Below are 22,293 nucleotides of genomic sequence, written 5' to 3'. Positions count from 1 at the left end.
CATAGGAGGCTGTCTCTCTGCTCAGAGCCGAGGCAAGGGTGGCAGCCACCCAACTGTGAGCCTAGTTCACAGGGTGCAGGAGGCTGCCACTTGGCTCCCACCTGGGAGTTGGGACCAGGCAGGACACGGGTGGCTGCCGCCCGGCGTCCCAAGAAGTCAGTGACTGCCGCCCATCTTCCCAGGACTGAGGCAGCTGCTGACCATCTCCCAGCTAGGAGGTGGGACCGGGCAGGAAGCCGGTGACTGCCACCCGTCTCCTCCAGAAGCCAGTGGCTGCCGCCCGCCTCCCTTCATTGGGTTTTTCACTGCATATCCCCAGGGGTACGCATACCACAGGTTGAGAAACTACGGTCTAAATGGTAAAAGCCAGCGTGCCAGAGTCTAAAAACAGTTACACTAGGGTAAGGCATTTATAACAGAATAGTTTATTTTGCTTTTCCCAAGTGGAATAAGCTCTAATGGTATGAGCACTTTCGTACTGGTATAACTGTCTACACAAGGGCTGTTCGGCACATTAAAGTTCTACCACTTGAAACTTTGCTGTCAGTTAAAGAGTAGATGGAGCCTTAAACTGTAATGTGTCCCCACACGCAAACTTGCACCAGTTTAACTAAATCAGTTAAAAAAGCTACCTTTAAATTAGTGCAGTTTTGTGAGTAGGCCACACTTACATGATGAGGGACTCTATCCTGGGGAACAGTGACTCTGAAAAAGATTTGGGGTTATGGTGGATAGTAACTGAACATGAGCTCCTAGTGCAATGCTGGGACCAAAAGAACTAATGCTGTCCTTGGATGCATGAACAGGGGAATCTTGAGGAGTAGCAGAGAATTTATTCTACCCTTACATTTGGCACTGGTGTGACTGGTGCTGGAATCCACAATTCGGGTGTTCACAATTCAAGAAGGATGTTGATAATTTGGAGAGGGTTGAGAAAAGAGTCACAAAAATGATTAAAGGATTAGAAAGCTGTCTTATAGTGACAGATTCAAGGAGCTCAATATATTTAATTTAAGAAAGAGAAGGTTAAGGGGTGACTTGATTACAGTCTATAAGTACATACGTGGGGAACAAATATTTGATAATGGGCTCTTCGGTCTAGCAGAGAAGGGCATAACACTATCCAGTGGCTGGAAGTTGCAGATAGACAAATTCAGTTAGGAAATAAGGTAGAATTTTTAACAGTGAGAGTAATTGATCCTTGGAACAACTTATCAAGGGTCATGGTGGATTTTCCATCACTGACAACTTTTAAGTCAAGATTGGATATTTTTCTAAAAGATATATGTTATGGGAACTATTTTGGGGAAATTCTCTGTCCTGTGTTATGTAGGAGGTCAGACTAGATTATCACAATGCTCTTTTCTGGTCTTGGATCTAAGAATCTATTAAAAGTTAATCAGTGCTAAGGGGGAAATCCACCCAGCTCACTGCTTGTAGATTCAACAAGCCAGCAGTGTACATTATGGAGTCTATTTTCACAATCAAAATAGCTAGAAATTTCATTTTTGTTTTTAATGTTTATATTTTGTATGGTGCGTCAAAAGACAAAATTAATCCAGCAACCTGGAAGATCTATATCTTAGAATGTTGTTTTTCAATTTTTATTGGATTTTTTCTGTAAAGAGACCTCTGGCAAAAAGCATGCAAATTTGAATCCGTTCCACAGCAGCTGGGCTGTTTTATATGATTTATTTCTATTAAGTATTTAAATGATGGTCTCTCTGAGGTATGGAGACTAACACACACATGCTCAGATACCCAGAAGAGGAATGCAGTACGAAAACCAGATGGATAACTCTTACGTGACAAAATAAGACTATCTGACATCCTGTGAGGAGGGTTTTAGAATTTTTATTTTCAAAACTATTTCTTAATTTTCATAGGCTTATTTTTTTAAAAATAAATGAAGAATAATATCCTTAAGTTTTGAGGGGGCATGGAAGTAAACCACCAATATTTTAGTTAATTGTTTAATAAAATAAGAACATATCTCATTAAGAACAGAAGTATGGCCATACTGAGTCAGACCAATGGTCCATTTAGCCCAGTATCCTGTCTTCTGACAGTGGCCAACGCCAGGTGCTTTAGAGGGACTGACCAGAACAGGTAATCAAGTGATCTATCCTGTTGCCCATTCCCAGCTTCTGGCAAACAGTCCCTGCCCATCCGACTAATAGCTATTGATGGACCTATCCTCCATGAACTTACGTAATTCTTTTTTTAACCCCATTATAGTCTTGGCCTTCACAGCATCATCTGGCAAAGAGTTCTACAGGTTGACTGTGGGTTGTGTGAAGAACATTTAGATTATCAGAACTTAATTTTAATGTCTCTTCTGATTCTGGAAGTTTGTTTTGGTCATTAGTACAAGTAAATAAACATCTTTTTGTTAAAGAAACCACAATTTTAATTTGTTTTCAGTATAATCAAATTTAGGATCTTTTAAAGGACAACAACTGTGACTGCTGCTGCCGCTGCACTGTGGTACTGAATCTGTGGATGATCTTCCATTTTAAACTGCACTTCATTTAGAAATAACCTTTATTTACTACCAGTGTTCTCATGGCACAAAACTAGTTAAAACACCAAGATTCCCACATAATTATTTCTGCATTAAATATACTGTTAATAATTTAATAAATAGATTAATGCTGGAAAAGTGGTTGAGATTTTTCTTTATAACTTGTTGGACTCTTGCTCTCTGGTAATAATATGATAAAATGACAAAATGAAAATGTTCTTGGGTTAGTAGGAGGTGGTGATTCAACTCTGACTGGGTCCCCCTAGTAACAATGACTAGTCTGCTGTATTGGACCCAACTTTTTGTATCCCATGTGCTTTCAAGCCAGCTGAGTCCAGTCACTATCTCTAACTCTGGGATTCTAGGGCACACTTCCTGAGGGCAGAATCTGTCTGGCACCCTTCTTTGGGATGTGGGAATCTGCAGTCCCCCTGCCATAGGCCCTGAGACCAGTACAGAACATCCCAAGCCTCTGCAGTCACCTATGCACTCTTCCCCAGACTCCATCTTCATGGGCACTCTGGTTTATAATTTAACTAGTTAGAGACCACATGACAGTTAAAGAAAGAAACACAGGCTTTGGGAACTTCTTAAACACACACTCATTTTGGACAGCACAGGAGAGTGACACATCTAGGCAAAACAAGAAACACCTCAATGCAATTCCCTCCCTCATAATCCTCACTACTCGTGAGAGTCCTTGGGTTTGGTCACTGTCCTGGGAGAAGGCAAAATTTTCCTCTGTGCTTCCCTGGGGGATCCCCACTCCTCCAGCTGTCTCTTCTCTTTCTGGCAATGAAATGGCTCTCTCTGTTTAGAGAGAATGTCTCTTATAAGAGCAGGTTTTGACCACCTCTCTCTGCTTCTCTTCTTCCACTGGGGAAGTGCTATGTACCAGCCACCCAGGTGCTTTGCTGGACAGACGGTCTAAGTCAATGGCTGTGGTGGTAGCAACCCCATTGTTCTACCAGAGCAAAACAATACAAAATTAATGGTCCTGTTTATTTCTCAGACACATCTGTTCCAGCTGTAGAATGGAAGTTCTAATCCACATTGAAGGTTACGGTCATAAGTGCTTTTCATAAAACAAAAAGGAATTTATAAAATGACATATTCCCAAATTGTCAAGTGTTTTTATGTAATTACACAATTTGTAACTTAAACTATTAGGCCGTTATCTGGCAAATCTCATGCATGTTTAACTTTAGTAGGACTGCTACAAGTTAAATGTGTTCATAAGCGTTTGCAGGATTGGACCTATGAAGAATGTCAGTTTTAAATCCAGACTAAGGAATAAAAAATACCCTGCATTGACATGGACCAGCAATCCGAGTAATTGTTGAAGTAATTTATAATTGACTAATCTGACAAACAGGACCTCAGCCCTCATTAACATTGATAGTATTATCACATCTCTCTGAAGGCATATCCGTTACCATTCGCAAAAACTGCAGTACATCAAATGCAAGGGAAATTAAATATTTTTGACCTCTGGAGAGGAAAATAAATAAAAGCATTAGTATTTAACATTGCTTTCATTTTTGTTATAAAGCTTTTAGTTTTTGTGTGCTTGAGCTCAGTCTGTTGGAAGTAACATTAAAAATCTCTGCCCCACACTCGCATTAAAAAACAAAACTAGGAAGATATTCAACTCTAGTTGCATAGCTTTAATTCTTTTGGCTAAAGTGACCTATAGGAATGGCAGAACTGAATAAACAGTATACAACTGTCTTATTTTTGAAGTGTTCTGCTGGACATTTGTAAAACATACTGAAGATGGTCACTATATAAGATCGAAATATGATTGTAATAGTAGTTGTGACTTTTGAGTTATCCTTTTAAAAAAAGACAACAATTGTGAGCTTTTATTTATGTACCTTGATTCATATAACAGGTTAGAAAACTGCAAAGGCAACCATTTTGCTTCTTTGTTTCAGCCAAGGAATACTGCAGGACTTTATTTGCCTTTGAAGGTTCAAATGAAGATGAACTTGCTTTTAAAGAAGGAGAGATTATCCAGATAATAAGTAAGGTAAGGGCTTACTGTGATTCAGAATTTTCATGGGTGTAGTTGAAGTACAGAATATAAGGGCAGGTCTACAATTAAAATGCTGTGTAGGTGCAGCTGCAGTGCTTCAGTGAACATGCTACTATGCCGACAGGAGTAGTTAATCCACCTCTGTGAGAGGTAGTAGCTATGTTGATGGGAGAAGCCTTCCCATCAAAGTAGCACTGTCTACACCAGGGTTAGGTTGGTATAACTGCGTTGCTCAATGGCATGGATTTTTAATACCTCTGAGCAAGATACTTATATTGATGTAAGTTTATAGTGTAGACCTAGCCTTAGAAGAGAGCTGAGGTTAGTCCTGCTATATAGCTGAGGTTAGTCCTGCTTTGAGCAGGGGGTTGGACTAGATGACCTCCTGAGGTCCCTTCCAACTCTAATATTCTATGATTCTAAGAGAGAGATCTCGTTATTTCCAGATCTGTTCCAGTTAATCTGTTTTGTTTAGCATGCTGATAAATTATTTTATCTTGTTAATAACTTCCAGTACAAACTCTGATCTATCCCTGTGTGCCATAATCTCGTAAAAGCATGAAAATAAATCCTTTATTTATTTTGACCACTTTTTATTTGGCAAGCACTTCCCCCATAGATTTCTAATGAGAGAGAGAGAAATCTTAGAACCAGGTGTGGTGGACTGGGTTGTAATAGTGAGTTGATTTCTCTTTAAAGCAACAGTTGAATTTTGACATGCAGTATTTAGTGTTATAAATATACTTTAAGCGAGGATTATTGTCAGTATGAAAATCCAAATGTTTTGTAACATTTGGGATTTCAGAATCATAGTTCTTAGATTGTCTCCCATAAAGCAGTTATCAAACTACTTAAAGGAATAAATTTTGTCTGAATAATCAATATTTGTGCTAGATATGATACTCATTGTTGAAAGGCTGCAGTTGCATCCCTATCCCATTTTATGAATGTTCTGCTGCAATAAAGACAAAAAAAAAATCTAAAACAAGGGCTGAAAATAATCTGTTACTGCTTAATTTTCCTCATCTGCAGCCCATAATTTTCTTTTTATATTAGTTAGTTACATTTTAGTAAGTGGGGTATTGGAAGCATATTAACTATAATCCAGTTTTCATGTTCATAGTAGTATACAACGAGAAGAAGAAATACATATACGCAGAGTTTCTTTAAAAGGGTTTTCAGAGTTTTTCCAAGAGATTCCAGCATGTCTTTAATGAAATAAAATCATGATGCTATCATTATTTACTTTCATTATAGAAGGACCTAGAAGTTAGTAGGTTGTGATAAGCACTGAATGAGTAAGACAATTCTGGCCGCAAAGAACTTACTTGCCAAGTAGGCAAGACTGGCTAAAGGAGACAGAAGGACTCACAGACACAGTGATTTATCCAAGGTCACGCAGCAAGTACTATAAAACCCAGTCCAGTGTCCTTAATCCCAGTCCAATCTCTATCAACTGGACTCCGCTGCTTCCAAAGTTTACATTTCGTAAAATATTTATCACAGTAATTAATTCAATCCGTTTTTGCTCTTATCTAAATTTCTGCAGTTAATATCATAGCTTTTAACATAGCTAAGGGCTAGAGTAAGTAACTTTTCTGTCTTTCAGTCTTGCTGTGTTTTCTTGCCAGACAATGGGAAGCAAAATTATAGATTAGCAAATGTAATTGGGACAAACCTAGTTTCTGAGCCAGTGGCCATCTCCCAATCTACTTTTTGCATATTTTCAAAATAGAAAAACTGAGTTTATGCAATATTGTTTGTTCTGAATAAAATATTTCATTGGTTTTCTCCATAAGTGGAATGCTATTGAAAACCTATAGAATGATGCATATTACTTAGAAAGTGACAGACACATAAGTGGCACTGCATTTTGCTTTGTAAAGATGGAGTTCTTTCATTTCAGGTTAGATCTTTTAGGTTTCCATAAGGATACATAACAAGATTTTAAAATTGTACTAATTTTATCTTCCCATTGTTGCTTGGAACTGATGGTCTCCTCCCCAAAATTCTCCTGTATGCAGTGTGCATGTAAACTGGCTCCCTTTGGCCCGATCATGGAATCAAATATATAAGGGCCCTTGTAGCCACTCAGGCCCAGTTTTGCAATTATATCTTTCTGTACTAAAGCTCATAATTGCTGGGCTTCTGGCATTAACAAAATTAATAAACTTCACAGGGTAACATGAAGTTTACAAAGAGACCTAATGGCGGACAAGAGAAAAACATTTTGGGTTTGTAAACCGGCATGGCGTCAATTTGATTTTTTTATTAAACAGCGTGTGAGTTATTAAATACCTGGCCAAAGAGGCAACACTGTGAAAAACGTGCATAAAATATTGTTTAGTCTTTGATCACTGTTTCTGATGCCAGGGCACTTGGTAAGTGCCTAGCATGCAAAATCTGTCAAGTAACAATTTTATGCTCTACTTTGACAAGATACAGATAGTAAGCATTTACTCCATAATCTACTTTTTCCTGAGAAAATCTTTCAACTGTACTATGAAAAGGGAAAAAATATGTACTAGTATTAGACTACATCTGAAAATTTTCTTCTTCAGAGTCTAGAAATGATAAACTCTACAGAAAGCCTTAGCTCTCTTTGCTTCCTAAAGTAGTTTATAATAATTGTAAAATGCTACCTTGAAGATTGCAACAGCTGGAGGAAGCATACTTCTCAACTCTGAAATTGGCCAAAGTACATAAAATTGTTCCTAATTATATTGGGAGAGAATATAAACTAGGTTAATAAAATGTCCCCAAGTTTTTAATTTTGTGTTTTCCTTACTCATTATTTATTTTTCCTAAAATCTTTAATATAGGTTTATTTTTGTTCAGCTCCGGTCTTCTCATCTTTTTCCTATTAGAGCTTTCCTTGTGATTATTTTCTCTTGCGTTTTCATCGGGTTTTTTTTCTCATGCTCTTCCCCTTTCCAATATTGTAGCTGCACTGCAAGTGTGCAATAGACTTTAACATCTAAGCAGTGTGTAGTGTTTTTTTCTCTTTTTGGGAAATTGTTCAGGCTAAATTCCAGACTTCAAAATGCTTAGTGAAAAGGTGATGCACAGAGAAACCTTGACAAAAAGGTATCTATAAATAACTTGTGCAAATGTCAATTTAAAATACTAGTAACCTGGGTTTGTTTTTATTTTAGTATTTTGCATTGTTGTTCCTTCAGTTAGCGCAGGATGTTTATGAAATTTTTGTTCTGAGTGTCAACAGCTGGTCTGAACTGAATCCTGAATGGATATGCATGTTAGGGCCTAATCTTCGATTGATAGAATGAGCAAGTTGTTACTGTCAGAAGTAGTATGTTTCAATAATAGTTTATTCAATCGGTATGAAGAGGCTGATAGCTATTAACGTTGAAAGAAAAGCCTCAAATTAATTAATTAATTTTTTTGAGCAACTTGATTCTGTGTAGTAAGGTGTTACAATACCCTGTAGAAAGGGTTAAACATATTAAGCCCCTGATCCTGCAAAAATATATGCTATCACACTGAACTCTGTAAAACAAAAACATCTTTCTCTGGCTCTTTCTGTATTCCTAACTTATCTGTCCCCTCCTATACACAGTGGACAACTTTTCTCTTTTGCCTTCCTCAGTCCAGTAGTTCTCATAAAATTAAATCATTCAAACAAGATTGTATATGTATATGAACATGTATATATTTGGAAGGGATCTGTGAACGTAAGTGGAATAATTTGTCTTCCAAGGCAGTGGCTACAGTTGGGCAATGCATTTAAGAGGGTTTCTTTAATATTTACATTTCTTTATTCCACTTACCCCTTTCAAATCACAGATCCCTTTCAAAATGATATGGATTAAGAGCTTTATTCCTTGTTTTAAAACAAATAATAAAAAACAAGTTGCATAGTCAAGACATCTTAGAAATTTTTTTCTGATTCTGTCAAACCTTGAGCTCCTTGTAGCTCCTTCCCAAATATAATTGAATATTTCATAAGGTTTCCTCTTGAAAAACACTGCCTTGTTTTTTAGTTGATGCGATACTTATAATGTTGGTAAAGGCAAATGGGTTTTTGTACTAGTATAACAAACATTTGTGCATGCTTTTTTCCCTGGATCTTTACTTGTTACATAAAATGAGTAACTTATAAGTAACATTCAAATAAAAACTACTATTGTTTATTTTAGGATACTGGAGAACAAGGATCGTGGAAAGGAGAGCTTAACGGTAAAGAAGGAATCTTCCCAGACACCTTTGTTGTTCAAATACAAGAGTCTGATAAGGACTTTCCAGTAAGTTTTTAATGTATTTTTTTTCCCTACAATCTAAAGAAAAGCTACAGATCCTTTGCCAGAAATGCAGCTATATATATACAAAAAAGTATAGAATCATAGAAGGTTAGGAATGGAAGTGACTTCAGGAGATCATCTAGTCCAACCCCCTGCTCAAAGCAGGACCAACTCCAACTAAATCATCCCAGCCAGGGCTTTGTCAAGTCAGATTGTAAAAACCTCTAAGGATGGAAATTCCACCACCTCCCTAGGTAACCCATTCCAGTGCTTCCCCATTCTCTCAATGAAAAAGGTTTTCCTAATATCCAACCTAGACCTCCCTCATTGCAACTTGAGACCATTGCTCCTTGTTCTGTCATCTGCCACTGCTGAGAACAGCCTAGCTCCATCCTCTTTGGAACCCCCCTTCAGGTAGTTGAAGGCTGCTATCAAATCCCCCCCTCACTTTTTCTCTTCTGCAGACTAAATAAGCCCAGTTCCTTCAGCCTCTCCTCGTAAATCATGTGCCCTCAATCCCCTAACCATTTTTGTTGCCCTCCGCTGGACTCTCTCCAATTTGTCCACATTCTTTCTATAGTGGGGCGGGTCAAAACTGGACACACTACTCCAGATGTGGCCTCACCTGTGCTGAATAGAGGGGAATAATCACTTCACTCAATCTGCTGGCAGTGCTCCTACTAATGCAGCCTAGTATGCTGTAAGTCGTCTTGGCAGCAAGGGCACACTATTGACTCATATCCAGCTTCTTGTCCACTGTAAAGCCTGGGTTCTTTTCTGCAGAACTGCTGCTTAGCCAGTTGATCCCCAGTCTATTTAAGTGCATAGGTTTCTTCCATCCTAAGTGCAGGATTCTGCACTTGTCCTTGTTGAACCTCACCAGATTTCTTTTGGCCCAATCCTCCAATTTGTCTAGGTCACTCTATCCTGTGATTACCTTTCAGCGTATCTACCACTCCCCTCAGCTTAGTGTCATCTGCAAACTTGCTGATGGTGCAATGCACTCCATCCTCCAGATCATTAATGAATACGTTGAACAAAAGCAGCCCAAGGATCAACCCCCTGCTTGTTACTTGCTGCCAACTAGACATCAAGCCATTGATCATTACCCATTTAGCCCGATGATCTAGCCAGCTTTTTGTCCACCTTACAGTCCATTGAATCAACCCATACTTCTTTAAGTATGCTGGCAAGAATACTGTGGGAGACCATATCAAAAGCTTTGCTAATGTATCGTTCCACTGCTTTCTCCACATCCACAGAGTCAGTCATCTCATCATAGAAAGTAATCAGGTTGGTTGAGCATAACTTGCTCTTGGTGAATCCATGCTGACTGTTCCTGATCACCTTCGTCTCCTCCTAGTGCTTCACAGTGGATTTCTTGAGGACCTGCTCTTCTGACTGGCTGAGCTGGGAATTGTGTAGTTTTGATCCATTTTCAATTTGCTAGTACTGTCAAAGCAGAAACTGGATTTTATATATTTAAAAAAAATTAGAGCTGGTTAAAAAATGGAATTTTTGTCCCGTGGGAAATCCTGGCATTTTGACATTTGTCCTGAATATTGACTCATTGCAGTGAAACGACTCTTAATATTTTAGGATTATATTTTAAGTATTGGGATCAATGTGGAAAACTTAAAATATTCGTATTGACCAAGTATACTACATTGTGTTCATAAGGAGGTAAGGGGAGGAAGATGTCCTGCAGACCCGTTTCATAGGGTAGACCAGAGATGCTCCCCTATAAGTTATCCCAGGTCGTGGTCGCTGGACCGACCTGCATTGAGGCGGAGAGCGAAGTCACCCGCCTGACACTGGTCTCAACCCCCCCGGCACCTGGTGAGGTCCATCCCACCAGTCCGCCAGCGAAGAGTTCGCCTACAATGACGCGGCGCTGATCCCGGTTACCAGAGACTGTCTCGGTACCGAGGAATTCGCCAGGCAGTGCCAAACCCGGTTGCCGGAGACAGACGTGGCACCAAGGAGTTCACCCCTCGCACCAAGGCAGCAAATCCCCTCCTCTGTAGCCTGATACCTAAATGAGCTGAGAAGAGTATTACATCCCAGCCAAGGGGTTTGAATACTTATTCACCACCCCGCCCCAGGTCCCTGGTGGTGGTTGCTGCCACAGGGATAGGCAGGGCAGCCAGGCTCTCCTCCAGAGAACAAGGGTGATTGCAAGCCAGACTTGTTTGGAGAAAAAATTTATTCAATAGCACTACCAGCAAGTGGAAGGTGAGCCCGTGGGGGACTCAGGCAGAGCCTCAGCAAAGCGGCTCACTGGCAGCAGGCACTGAACTTGTATACCATTGCAGAAGAGGGTACCATGAGAGCTAGAGCAGTGCTCCAGGCAATCGCAGTTGCTGCTGATTCGGTGGGCAGAGCCATACCCCCCGCCATCAGCATGCTCAGAGGTTAGTGGCTGCAATCCCGGGCTGTCCTAAAAGGTCCGGCAGCCCATCCGGGGCCCTCCCTTGGACAAGTCAGCCTTGTCTTCAGTTCAGATGGATGTGAAGCTGTGTGGCCTGAAGGACTCCAAGACTATGCTCTGTTCCCTGGGTCGCTACACGCCACAGACATTTACGTGTCAGGCAGGTCCCCAGGGACAGCAGCAGCAGAGGTGTCAGGCACAGCCGTCTCGCGACCTAGTGTCCCTCAGGGTGGCCGACCTGCACAAATGCCCTATGACAACAGCCAAACGTTGCCGACAGCTGGTAGGTCACAGGGTGGTCTGCCCCTATTTGGTGAGGCTAGCTAGCCTGATGCTTAGGCCACTTCAGTCACCGCTAGCCTTGGTGTACAGTCTGAGCAGGTAATTTCTGCACCGGGAGGCTACGGTCCCCTCTCCTCCCCTCCCCCTCCCTAGACTGGCGGAGAACTCCCCGGGATGTGGGAAGGGGTGTTCCGTTCATGGAGCAGGCTCCTTCAGTTACCCTGATATTGGATGCTTTGGGCAGAGGGTGAAGTGCCGTATCAATGCTGACCCTGGCTCACAAGGCCATCTGGCCAAGGGAGGAGAGGAGTCAGCACTCCAATGTAAAGATCTGTGAAATGTTCGCAGGGCTTGCGGAATGTTCCTCTGCTTTTTAGAGGGCAGGGCGGTACAGGTGCTGACAGACAGTATACTGTCTGACAGTGTACTACATCGACAGGTGGGGGGGAGCCCATTCGTCAGCCTTAGGAAGGAAAGCTATCGGTCCTTAGGACCTGGCGGTGATCACCTCCCGGGGGTGAGGAACAACGAGGCGAACATCATCAAGGGGTTGCTCTTCCTCACCATGATGGGTCGCTGCGCCCACTAAAGGCATCTACAATCGTCTGGAGGGGAGGTTTCCCCAAGGGGAATATGTCTGTATCGGACTGGAGCACAAGGTGTCTGCAGTGCTGCTCTCTCCATGGTCAAGGGACGGGGGCAATCGTCAACGCCGTCCGTCTGTAGTGGTCAGCGTGCTTCATATTCACTTTCCTGCCTTTCCCCTCCTGCATAGTCCTGCTAAAGATGAGGGGTTAAACAGATGCCGTCTCGATTTATTCCGACCTGGCCATGCCAGCACGGGTTCAGCATATGTGGGATTTCTCGATCGCCCGTCTCGGGAGCCTCTGAGACAGCGTGATCCCAGATCCGAGGATCACGGTCACCTTCAGGTCCCAGACCTGGACCTTCGTTGCCACAGGGACTGGTGGATTGGTGGCTGAGAGACGATGAGCGAGCCGCTCAGAACAAGTCCAGTGAGTCCTGCTGGGTAGCAGGAAGCCCTCCATGCAGGTTGTGTACCGGGTCAAGTGAAAGTGGCTGTTGCCTGCCGGGAGGAGTCCCGGGGTATTCTGCCCAGCCCTCGCCAGTGCAGGTGATCCAGGAAATACTTGCCACAGTTAAAGCTCCCGGGACTGGCTGCGTCCTCCCTGAAGCCCCACTTAGCAACCATAATAGCCTTCCATCAGCTGCTGGAGGGAGGATTGCAGTTCTCCCATCTGTTGTAAGTTAGGTTCCTGAAGGGGGTGGGAGGCCCTTTCCATAGGTCCACGACCCAGTGCTTCCCTGGGATCTTGACCTGGTCCTTTCCCAGCCCATGGCCCCCTACCCTTTGGAACCCATGGCATCAGGTGGCCTTCCTGGGGGTGTTTATTTCAGTAAGAAGGTCTCCAGGATCAGGGATCTGACCTCGGAGCTTCCCCCCTCATACTGTATTCTATAAAGATAAGGTTCAGTTGAGGCTGCACCGGGCCTTCCGGCCCAAGGTGGTTTCCCAGTTTCATTGTGACCAACATATATTCTCCCTATGTTTTCCCCGAACCACACGGTTCGGAGGAGAAGAGAAGGCAGCACTCATTAAAAAACATGAGGGGCCCTGGCTTCTACATCAGGGGTGTACGAGGCTGTTCCGGAGAGCGATGCAGCTCTTGTCGCAGTAGCCGACCGGATGAAAGGTTCACTGGTCTCCACCCAGTGCACTTTCTTTGTGAATAACTTCCTGCATCACATTCTTCTACAGGCAGGTGAAGGTGCTGCTTCCAGGTGCCACCACAGCTCACTCAACAGAGCTCAAGCTCCATCTATAGCCTTCCTAGTGGAAGTGCCAGGGCAGGGCATCTGCAGAGCAGCTGCCAGACTGGCGGCACATACCTTCACATCCCACCACGCCTACGTCCAACGGGCACAGGAAGACACGGGCTTCAGCAGAGCTGTGCTGCAGACATCTCACTGCTAACTGGCCCACCTCCAAGGTACTGCTTGTTAATCACCTATAGTGGAATGGACATGAGCAAGCACTCGAAGAAGAAAACAAGGTTACTTACCAGTAACTGCTGTTCTTCGAGATGTGTTGCTCATGTCCATTCTATAATCCACCCCCCCGTCCCTGCCCCCGGAGTTGGCAGAAGGAAGGGATTGAGGGGGCATAGGGCCGGCAGTGCCTCATATACCGCGGCATGTGCGTGGGACTCCAGGGGGCTCTGGAGCCGGCCCTACGGGATTCGCTAAGGGGGAAAAAGTTCCGGTAACTGTGCACGAAGGCGTGCACACACCCATAGTGGAATAGACATGAGCAACACATCTCGAAGAACAGCGGTTACTGGTAAGTAACCTTGTTTTTTGTTGATTCCTGCTGCCTTTGAAGAAGCAGAACTTTGTAAATGATATTTCTTTGTTGCAATTTTGTTTATCACTAATTTCTACTCCCAGCTGGAACATCCATAGCACCCCAAATTTTGACTAGCTGCTCAGGTCAAAAAGGAGCAACACTCTATATTTAAAAGGAGTGCTAGAACATAAGTGAACCTAAGACTTGAGTATTTCATAGTCTCAAATTTGATGAGAAATACCCAGATTAAAAATCACTCAATTTAAAAACAAGAATCCTCAGCTGTAGTATTGTAATGCTGCAGTTCATTTAAACAAAATGTTTTTAAAAAAATCTCCTTTCTCAGTATTTAATCTGCTTGATTTCATTTTGTACCTTTCTCTCCGCTTATACATAAGAAGATGAGTCATTTTAGTTTTCATTTTTCCAGTTCCCATGCTGTGATATTTAAGGTGCAAACACGCCACAGAACCTTTATTAGCTTAAAAAAGCCCCCAAAAACCTTTCATTGGAACTCAAAAATAATGAAAATATTTCTTTGATCTCATTTTTTTAAGAACATAGTTTTTGTAAAAAATTAATCTTTGGCCAAATATCATCTGATTCTTTTAACATTGCCTGGTGCAATGTAAGTTTATTAATGTTGCATTATAGTTGTTAAATTGAGTAAGCAAATTGCTTTAGCGCTATAAAATACATCATTTAATTTGTTTTTATTTTTATCTGTCTCTGCAAGAAGGATTTTCTGTAATTGCTTGAGCACTGGAGTGGGGCTCAGAAGACTTGCTAGGTGACCTTGGATAAATCATTTCACCGCTTTATCTCAGTTTCCCCATCTGTAAAATGGGAACTATACTGAACTCCTTTGTAAAATACTTTGAGATCTACTGATGAAAAGTGCTACGTGAGAGCTATGTATTATGAGTCTGCACGTAAGCCAATAAGCAGATACCAGTCTTTTTCTATAAAATATATTGATTCTTTATCATCTTTGCAGAAGCCAAAGAAGCCGCCACCTCCTGTTAAAGGTCCAGGTATGTAAGAGATGCATGCTGATAAATGTGCTGACAAACGTTGAGAGTAAAAAGCAACAAAAGTCACTGCTATAGAAGCTTCATAAATGCAATGAGAGTTTAGAAACATCTCACTTAACTCAGCCTTGAAGGTAACATATTCTAGTTTTATTGTACCTGTTTAAAGATGTGTGTTATACTCAGCATTCATGGTGATGTGGTATGGCAAGAATTTAAGATAATTTTAGAAACTCAAAAGTAGCTTTGCATTTTTGAGTAGCACAGCAATCCAAAATTCATGCTCATGCCACCTTATGTATCCTATTATGTATTTTGTTTGACACATCTGACAGAACCTAGTTCTGAATCTTAATTTAGAAATATTTTAATACCTCCTTACATTTTTCACTTTAAATGAATGGTTATACGCTACATTAAGATTCTTGGCTAGAAGGAACAGTATAAATACAAATTATCGTATGCTATATTTATAGTGGATGACTAAGATAATTACAGTTGTTTGAGAAATGTGTCTGAGTTTTTGGTGTTTTTTTTTATATTCAGCTCCGAAGCCTGAACTTCCAACTGGAGAGAAGAAATTTCTTTCTTCTCGATCGGAAGAAAAAGGTGAGACCAGTTTTCATCACATTGAAATTAAACTGAGGTCACATCAAATAATAACATTGTGTAGTTCTTTTGTTTTAAGTAAATAAAATAACTATGGGAAAAGTTTTTTGTTGTATACTGTCATCGTTTCTAAAACTATGCAAGTGTGTTAAGGATTTTAGATTAGAGAGTGGCTGCATTTAAAATCTACATACTGTACATTATGATCACACTTAATTGCTTTTGTTGAGACATTTTCTTAGTCTTGAAATTGCAGTCAATATTACAATTTATAATGACCTAGTTGCAGTTTTATTAATTTGCTTAAATGCAATTTTGTATCAAATGTAGTGATGTAATTCTGAATAACAGTGGACATTTATTAAAATAAGTATTTTGAAAATGTCAGTTACTGCTGGTACAGAGAATGTTTTAACAAATGTGAATGATTTCAATTGAAAGAGTGTTTTTGAAACCATAGCAAAGTGTATCTACAATACTCTACTAATTTCATTAATTTGTAGAGGAGAGTCTAGGTGTGTAGAAGCAAAAAAGGCCTATCCTGTAAACACTTGAGCCATTCAATCTCCATCCAGATATTACCTTTTAGTGTTTCCATTTTCACTAACTGTAGAGGCATTTGCTAATTTATTCACATTACATTTCAAGACTTGAAAACCTCATAACTATCTCTAAAAATAATTAATGGTTTGAACCAAATATAATGTTTCTAAAATGTTCCTTTTTGTATTTCGAAAAATTGAACAAGAACTAAGTCCATACAGCATCTGCTTTTATTATGATAAAGACACATTCTCTCAGTTTATTTGCTTCCTAGGACTTGGAAGAAGAAATGCTAATGTCATAACAGCTTGAGCATATTATATAAAGATACTTTGTAATGCAGCTAGTGAACCTTAGCCATAGATGTGGTCAAGACTGCATTTTCAAATGCATGCTTAAGAGTAAGCCAGCTCCGTTTGTGTTTTGGTCTTTCTGCACGGTTTTTTAATAACCAATGTAAACTACACACATTTATGGGTGTAATCCATATACATGTGTGTTAGTGAGCCGTCTTACTTCTGAATATTATTAGAGAACAAATTATTTTTCTCTTCATTGGATCACACAATTCTTTCTCTAACTAAATTGAAGTCAGTAGACTTGCACCAGGCTGAATTTGGTCAATTTGGCTGCTAAATTAAACCTGAAATATTTAGTTCGATTAAGTTATTTAATACTATTGTTAACACTATTAAGTTAAACAAACTGGTAGCTATAGAAGGAATAGGTCAAGAAGCAAGTTATATGTAAGAACATCAAATTCTGCATTTTTATAAATGGAAAGTGCCTCTCTATTGAACTAACTTCCATTTATCTTTTCATTTTCTACCTCTACTGAAATCATGTACAAATACTACTAATCAATTTAATAAAATATTAAATAGTGGCGGAATTAGCTTTGTTAAAATTATTAGCTAACACTAATATGGAATTATAAACCTCATTGTCAGAGACTAATAAGAGAGACTTGGACTGTAAAAGCCTAATTAGTCTGTCCTTAACTGACCAAGAATTGGTTAGCAGCTCTTGTATATAAGCGGCATTTTTATATGACTTTTGAAAGGGCATTTAATAACATCAGTTAGGGCAAAAAGTTACCAAGGCTAAGTAAATTTAATAAGTAAGGTATTTTCCTTTTCATTATATAGCATTACCTTTTAGCCAACTTTTAGTATCTTTTTCATTGTTTATTAACTCCAGAATAGTTGTTAGAGTACAGAGTACTATGCCTTTCTATAGTAAAAGTGACCAATCCCTGTGGTGTGGTGATCTATGGTAAACGAAGTATTTAGTAGTGAATTTTTTTTCTTGGTTTGTGACAGCCTTCATATTTGTTTGTTTTGTGGAAAAAAAAATCAGATGGTAGCATTCTAGTCACTGAGGAGTATCAGTTACGTAATAAAAATAAAAATGTCAGAGTAGTTGACTGTAATTCATATTTAAATATTTAGTTTATCGAGTTTTTTGTATACTAAAATTATTGATCCACTTTGGTGACTGGTATTGGCTGAACTCAGTATTGTAGAACTTGTGTTGCTTTTCTCCACTAATACCAAATGTATGTGTAGTTTTTAAAATTTAAAATTGTTCATTCAGCCAGTATATATAGACCAGAAAAAGACAAACCAATTAACAAGACTTTTGGCGCACAACTATATCTCATAATTGTGGTTATCATTTAGCACCCCCAAGTGGCAAAATTGTCTATTGTCCCATTATATCAGTTACTCCAACTCAGTACTGAAAAAGCTGCTGGAGACGTGATTCCAGTAAACCGAGCCTTTTCACTGATCTACTGTTATACTTCATATCTTTGAATTTTAGTATCTCTGGCCTTCTGAAATTGCAATAAGGTCATATTTATAATGGATTCTGCCTTGGATGGCATCTCACCTAAACACTCACAATCTTTAATGTGTTTATCCTCACACACGCCTGTTGAGGGTTGTTACTAAGTTGTTGTTACTGTTACCAAGTGCTGCTATCCCCATTTTACAGCTGGGAAGCTGAGGCACAGAGAAGCTAAGTGACTTGCCGAAGGTCATGCTGGGAGTCTCTGGCACCGGAGGGAGTTGAATCTGGGTCTCTCATATATCCTAGGCTAGCACCTTAACCACTGGAGCCTCTTTCCTCAAATACATTATGTAGGGTTTGAACTTCAACTTGCATATAAAGCAAGAGACTGTGTCTACTAAGTTGCTGTGATTCAGCCTTATGCAAGATATCAAGAACTCCTAGCTTTAATCCTGACTGGTATAGGCTTCAACAAGTTACTTAAGGTTTGTCTAAACTGCATTCATGGGGTTTGATTGTAGCTCCTGTAGACATACCTGAGCTAATTTTAATCTCCCTTGCTCAGGAACTAGTAGCAATGAAGCTGCAGCAGCACAGGCTTCAGTGTGAACTGTGAAAGCCTGTTCAGAACCCTGGGTGATTACTCGGCCGGCTATTCTGTGCTGAAGTCTGCGGTGCCATGGCTTCACTGCTACTTGTACCCAAGATAACTAGATTAAAACGAGCTCGAGTATGTCTGGATGAGCTGCAGTTATACTTCCAACTGCAGTGTAGACATACACTATATCTCTGCCTATTTTGCTGTCTGCAGAGATACTTACCTGCTTTCACAGGAATATTAAGCATTATTTGTTTAATGCTTGTATAGTGGTTTGAAAATACAAGTACTCTGTAAAGTAGTAAGTATTACAATTTGTGTTTTCCCTCATTAATTGACAAAATCTGAGCAAATGGATCATGTGGCGATGGAACAATGGAAGTTTAGTTGTCCTGCTTAACTTTTATACATTTTTTTTTCACATTCAAGTAGTACCACCCATGTACGTGTAGGAAGACAAGGTCCTTAATCTACAGAATTTGAATCCAAGTGCACAAATAAGTAGTCATCCGGACATAGCTCCTGCTCTGTGATGCATGTATAAAAGAAACAGGGATAGTCATCTATATTTTTAGTAGTAGATGTAATGGATTGATATCAGGGGAAGTCATTAGCAGTACAGCTGGAACTCTCCTCTTTTGTGTGTGACTGACTGAGCTGTTGCGCAGTGCAGTAATGAATCTAGTACAGTATTCCATAGTACTGTTCCATGTCAGTCACTGACCTATTACCTATCACTGAAGAAGTTGTTTTAAGTGTTTATGCTAACCACATTTGTTGTGTTCAGGTGTATAGTTTGTATGTTTAGATAAAGTAAAAAGTGGAAATGTGCGTGTCTCAAATTGATGCAGCATCAAATCTTCAGGGAAATAATTTCTGACAGCAGCCACTCTGATGAAATGCCAGTCATAATTAGAGGAACAAGGTGTCCTAGATAAATTACTCTAATGTATCTAAAAATGTTTTGGTGCCTTGTTTTGTAAGATGAAAAAGCAGCTCTGGATCAGAAGCCTTCTAAGCCAGTAGCACCCCAAGTACCACCCAAAAAGCCTGTTCCTCCAAACAAGACTAATAATTTATTTAGAGCTGGGCTTCTGCATCCAAAACGACCAGATAAACCAGTCTTACCACCATCTGTGTCCAAGTGAGTATATTTTTCTTTCATTTTAATCCTATGGCGTAAACAGATTTCGCTGGTTTACTCTTGCAGGCTTCATTGCTAAACTACAAATCTTAATAAATCTGAAGGTGAAAATGTCATAAGGGTTCACAGTGTCCTGTACTTACCTGTGCTTCAAACATTCTCTGGATGGTGATTAGTTTTATCTTTTATTAGTTTTCTAATTGTCAAATGGCATTCTACTTGAATCCAGATAAGAGGGAACCTCACACCGTGACCTACTATGTGTGTGAAATTATAGACCTGTGAATCATTAAGCTCTGTATATGACCAACCTTCTCACTTGAGCATTGTCAGTATAAATCCCCACTCGTGCCCTCTCTCTAGAAATCATTGTCCTGTAGAAAAGTAGTGACCATTTGGGAACGTGTGTGAGGTCACGTAAGGGGAATCTGAAACTCCAAGATTCCTCAGTTCCTTTCAACTGCCTAAGTGGGTTTAAATTCTCTGCCTTCCCGTCATAGTTCATATTATAATAGCAGAGTAGAGTAGCAGCAGCCACTATTGTTGGAGTTGCATTGCAGCTTCAGTTCTGACCCCCTGATTTTAGTCCCTGGCAACTTTCTAAAGCTTTATTTTTTCAGACTGAAATTTTGCCATGCCTGGTCTCTGCCTGACGGGATGAAATTCTTTTGTCAATTTGAATAAAAGCAAATCAATTCTTCTTGGAGTGTTAGAGTGAGAGAAAAACACTGCCCCATTATAACCAAACCAAAAACTCTTATGATCTTTTTTGAACAACTGTAAGTCTTGCAGGAGGTGGGCTGTCTCCTGCACCCCTCCTGAAGATATGTCTAGATTTACGGCAGCATGCATAGAATCATACAGTTGGAAGGGACCTCAGGAGGTCATCTAGTCCAACCCCTGCTCAAAGGAGGACTAACCTCAGCTAAATAATGCAGAGTACAGACACTGCACACCCAGCTGGCATGGGTATAAATAGCAGTGTAAACAGCGAGGCACAGCTTAGGCAAGTAGAGTGCCCTAGGGTATGTACCCTACAAAACTCTCTGCACACCCAAGCACTGCTTCCCACTGCCAGGGCCTTTCCCTACCACAGGATAAGGTTCTGACAGTGGGGGATGCAGCAGAAAAGTCTCTGACAGTGTGGAAAGGCTCCAACATTTTTCCAGTGCTTCTCTCCTGCTAGAGCCTTTCCTTGCTACTGTGAAAGGCTGTAGCAGTTGGGGAGCTACTGAAGCCTTTCCCTGCTGCCTCTCCCCATCAGCACATTTCACTGCTACATGTAATGCCTGTACTCTACATGCCACTGTAAATATAGATAAGGCATATGAGGCCTGGGACAGGCCACTCTTCTCTTCCCTTGGTATCTAGCCATATTGTGCGTTATTCATGCACTGTTTCTGTTTTCTTTCCACATCTGGCGAACTGATGCCCAGTCCAGGGCAGTAGTCCTACAGTCATTGTTTAACTAGTTCTTATCAAACCTCACAGCTAGGAGCAGTTAATCTCACCAGAATGGAGATCTTGAAGAGAGGTTACTAGCTAATTTTAATAATTGGTTCTTTGAGTAGATTGTCAGTGTAGATCCCCATTCACCACCCTTCTTTGCTGTAGATTCAAAGTGGAAGAAACTAACATAACTGTAGGCCACAGCTCTGTACGTAACCTCACACTGAATGTTTGATTCTGTGAGACAGCATATACAAGTCCTCAGTGGTTGCCTCTTCTCTGAGGGCTCTGGCTTTCATGCAGCAGATGCATTTGCATTCCAAGAGTGCAGTTGTAGACTGTTAGTCTACAGAGGGCCACCCATTCTTGGCTAGATATTGACTTGATACTTCAGTGCACTTCAAGATACATTGTATTTATAGGTAGAGAAGTACACAGCAAAAAAGGTTTTTCAGTTTGGGTAACAGCTAAGTATTGGTCACAATTACAAAGAGGATATATATGTATTGACAAATAATAAATTGTGGCCACAGTAATTTAACATCCTTATGACTGAAAGCATTCACAGATGCTCAATATTTGACACTATCCTGAGGGGATGGGAGAAGAGAAAGCAACCCTACTGAATAATAATTCCTATGTAGAGAAATGAGGAAATAAGCATATAGACACGTTTTAGAGGAAATGGAAGCCAACATTTAAGCTGTCAAACTGTTCAATTGACACTGCTTTTTAAGCAGGGTAACTTTTACCTTCAACTACAAGATGCAGCTGAAAGAACTTTAAAGGAACAGCTCATTTGTTTACTTTTGGTTCTAGGATGCTGTGTTACAAAAGGAAAATCTAGGAGTCTTTCACTGCCAGAACAGTAATACAGGGGTACAGAGGGACACTGCAAGGCAAGAATAGAGCCATCTATACAGGATATTTAACAAAATGTAATTCTAATCCATTCAGTATTTTTTTAATAAAAATAAAAATTGTTTTTGAAGTGGAGATTGTCAGTTGTTGGTTGTATGTGTGTTTTCCCAGTGTGTATGCTGTCTCAGCTCTGCACAGATAACTGAGACACCAAACCACAATTGGATTATTTAATAAGATCAGAGATCCATTTCAGTAACAAAGGCACCAGACCAGGTTTATTGTAGACAAAGCATGGTCCTAGTATCCTGCAGACTCTACAGGACCACTAACACATGTATGCCTGTTACAGTGGACCTGCT

At 40.4% G+C, this 22,293-nt stretch overlaps 1 protein-coding gene across 1 annotated transcript in view; it reads left to right on the top strand.

The window, feature by feature from the left end:
- CD2AP (CD2 associated protein) overlaps window positions 1-22,293 on the top strand; it is a 122,054-nt gene that overhangs the window by 81,580 nt on the left and 18,181 nt on the right. Inside the window, exons 8-12 of the mRNA XM_067543459.1 lie at window positions 4,462-4,556; window positions 8,720-8,824; window positions 14,900-14,936; window positions 15,480-15,542; window positions 19,462-19,621. Coding sequence (XP_067399560.1) covers window positions 4,462-4,556; window positions 8,720-8,824; window positions 14,900-14,936; window positions 15,480-15,542; window positions 19,462-19,621 — 460 coding nt within the window. The remainder of the gene's footprint in view (window positions 1-4,461; window positions 4,557-8,719; window positions 8,825-14,899; window positions 14,937-15,479; window positions 15,543-19,461; window positions 19,622-22,293) is intronic.

Source organism: Emydura macquarii, unplaced genomic scaffold (genome assembly GCF_026122565.2).
Source record: "Emydura macquarii macquarii isolate MOO-44397 ecotype Brisbane River unplaced genomic scaffold, CSIRO-AGI_Emac_v2 contig_849, whole genome shotgun sequence".
NCBI lineage: Eukaryota > Metazoa > Chordata > Testudines > Chelidae > Emydura > Emydura macquarii.
The sequence above is the reverse complement of the archived record's forward strand: the minus strand, read 5'-3'. Positions and strand labels throughout refer to the sequence as shown.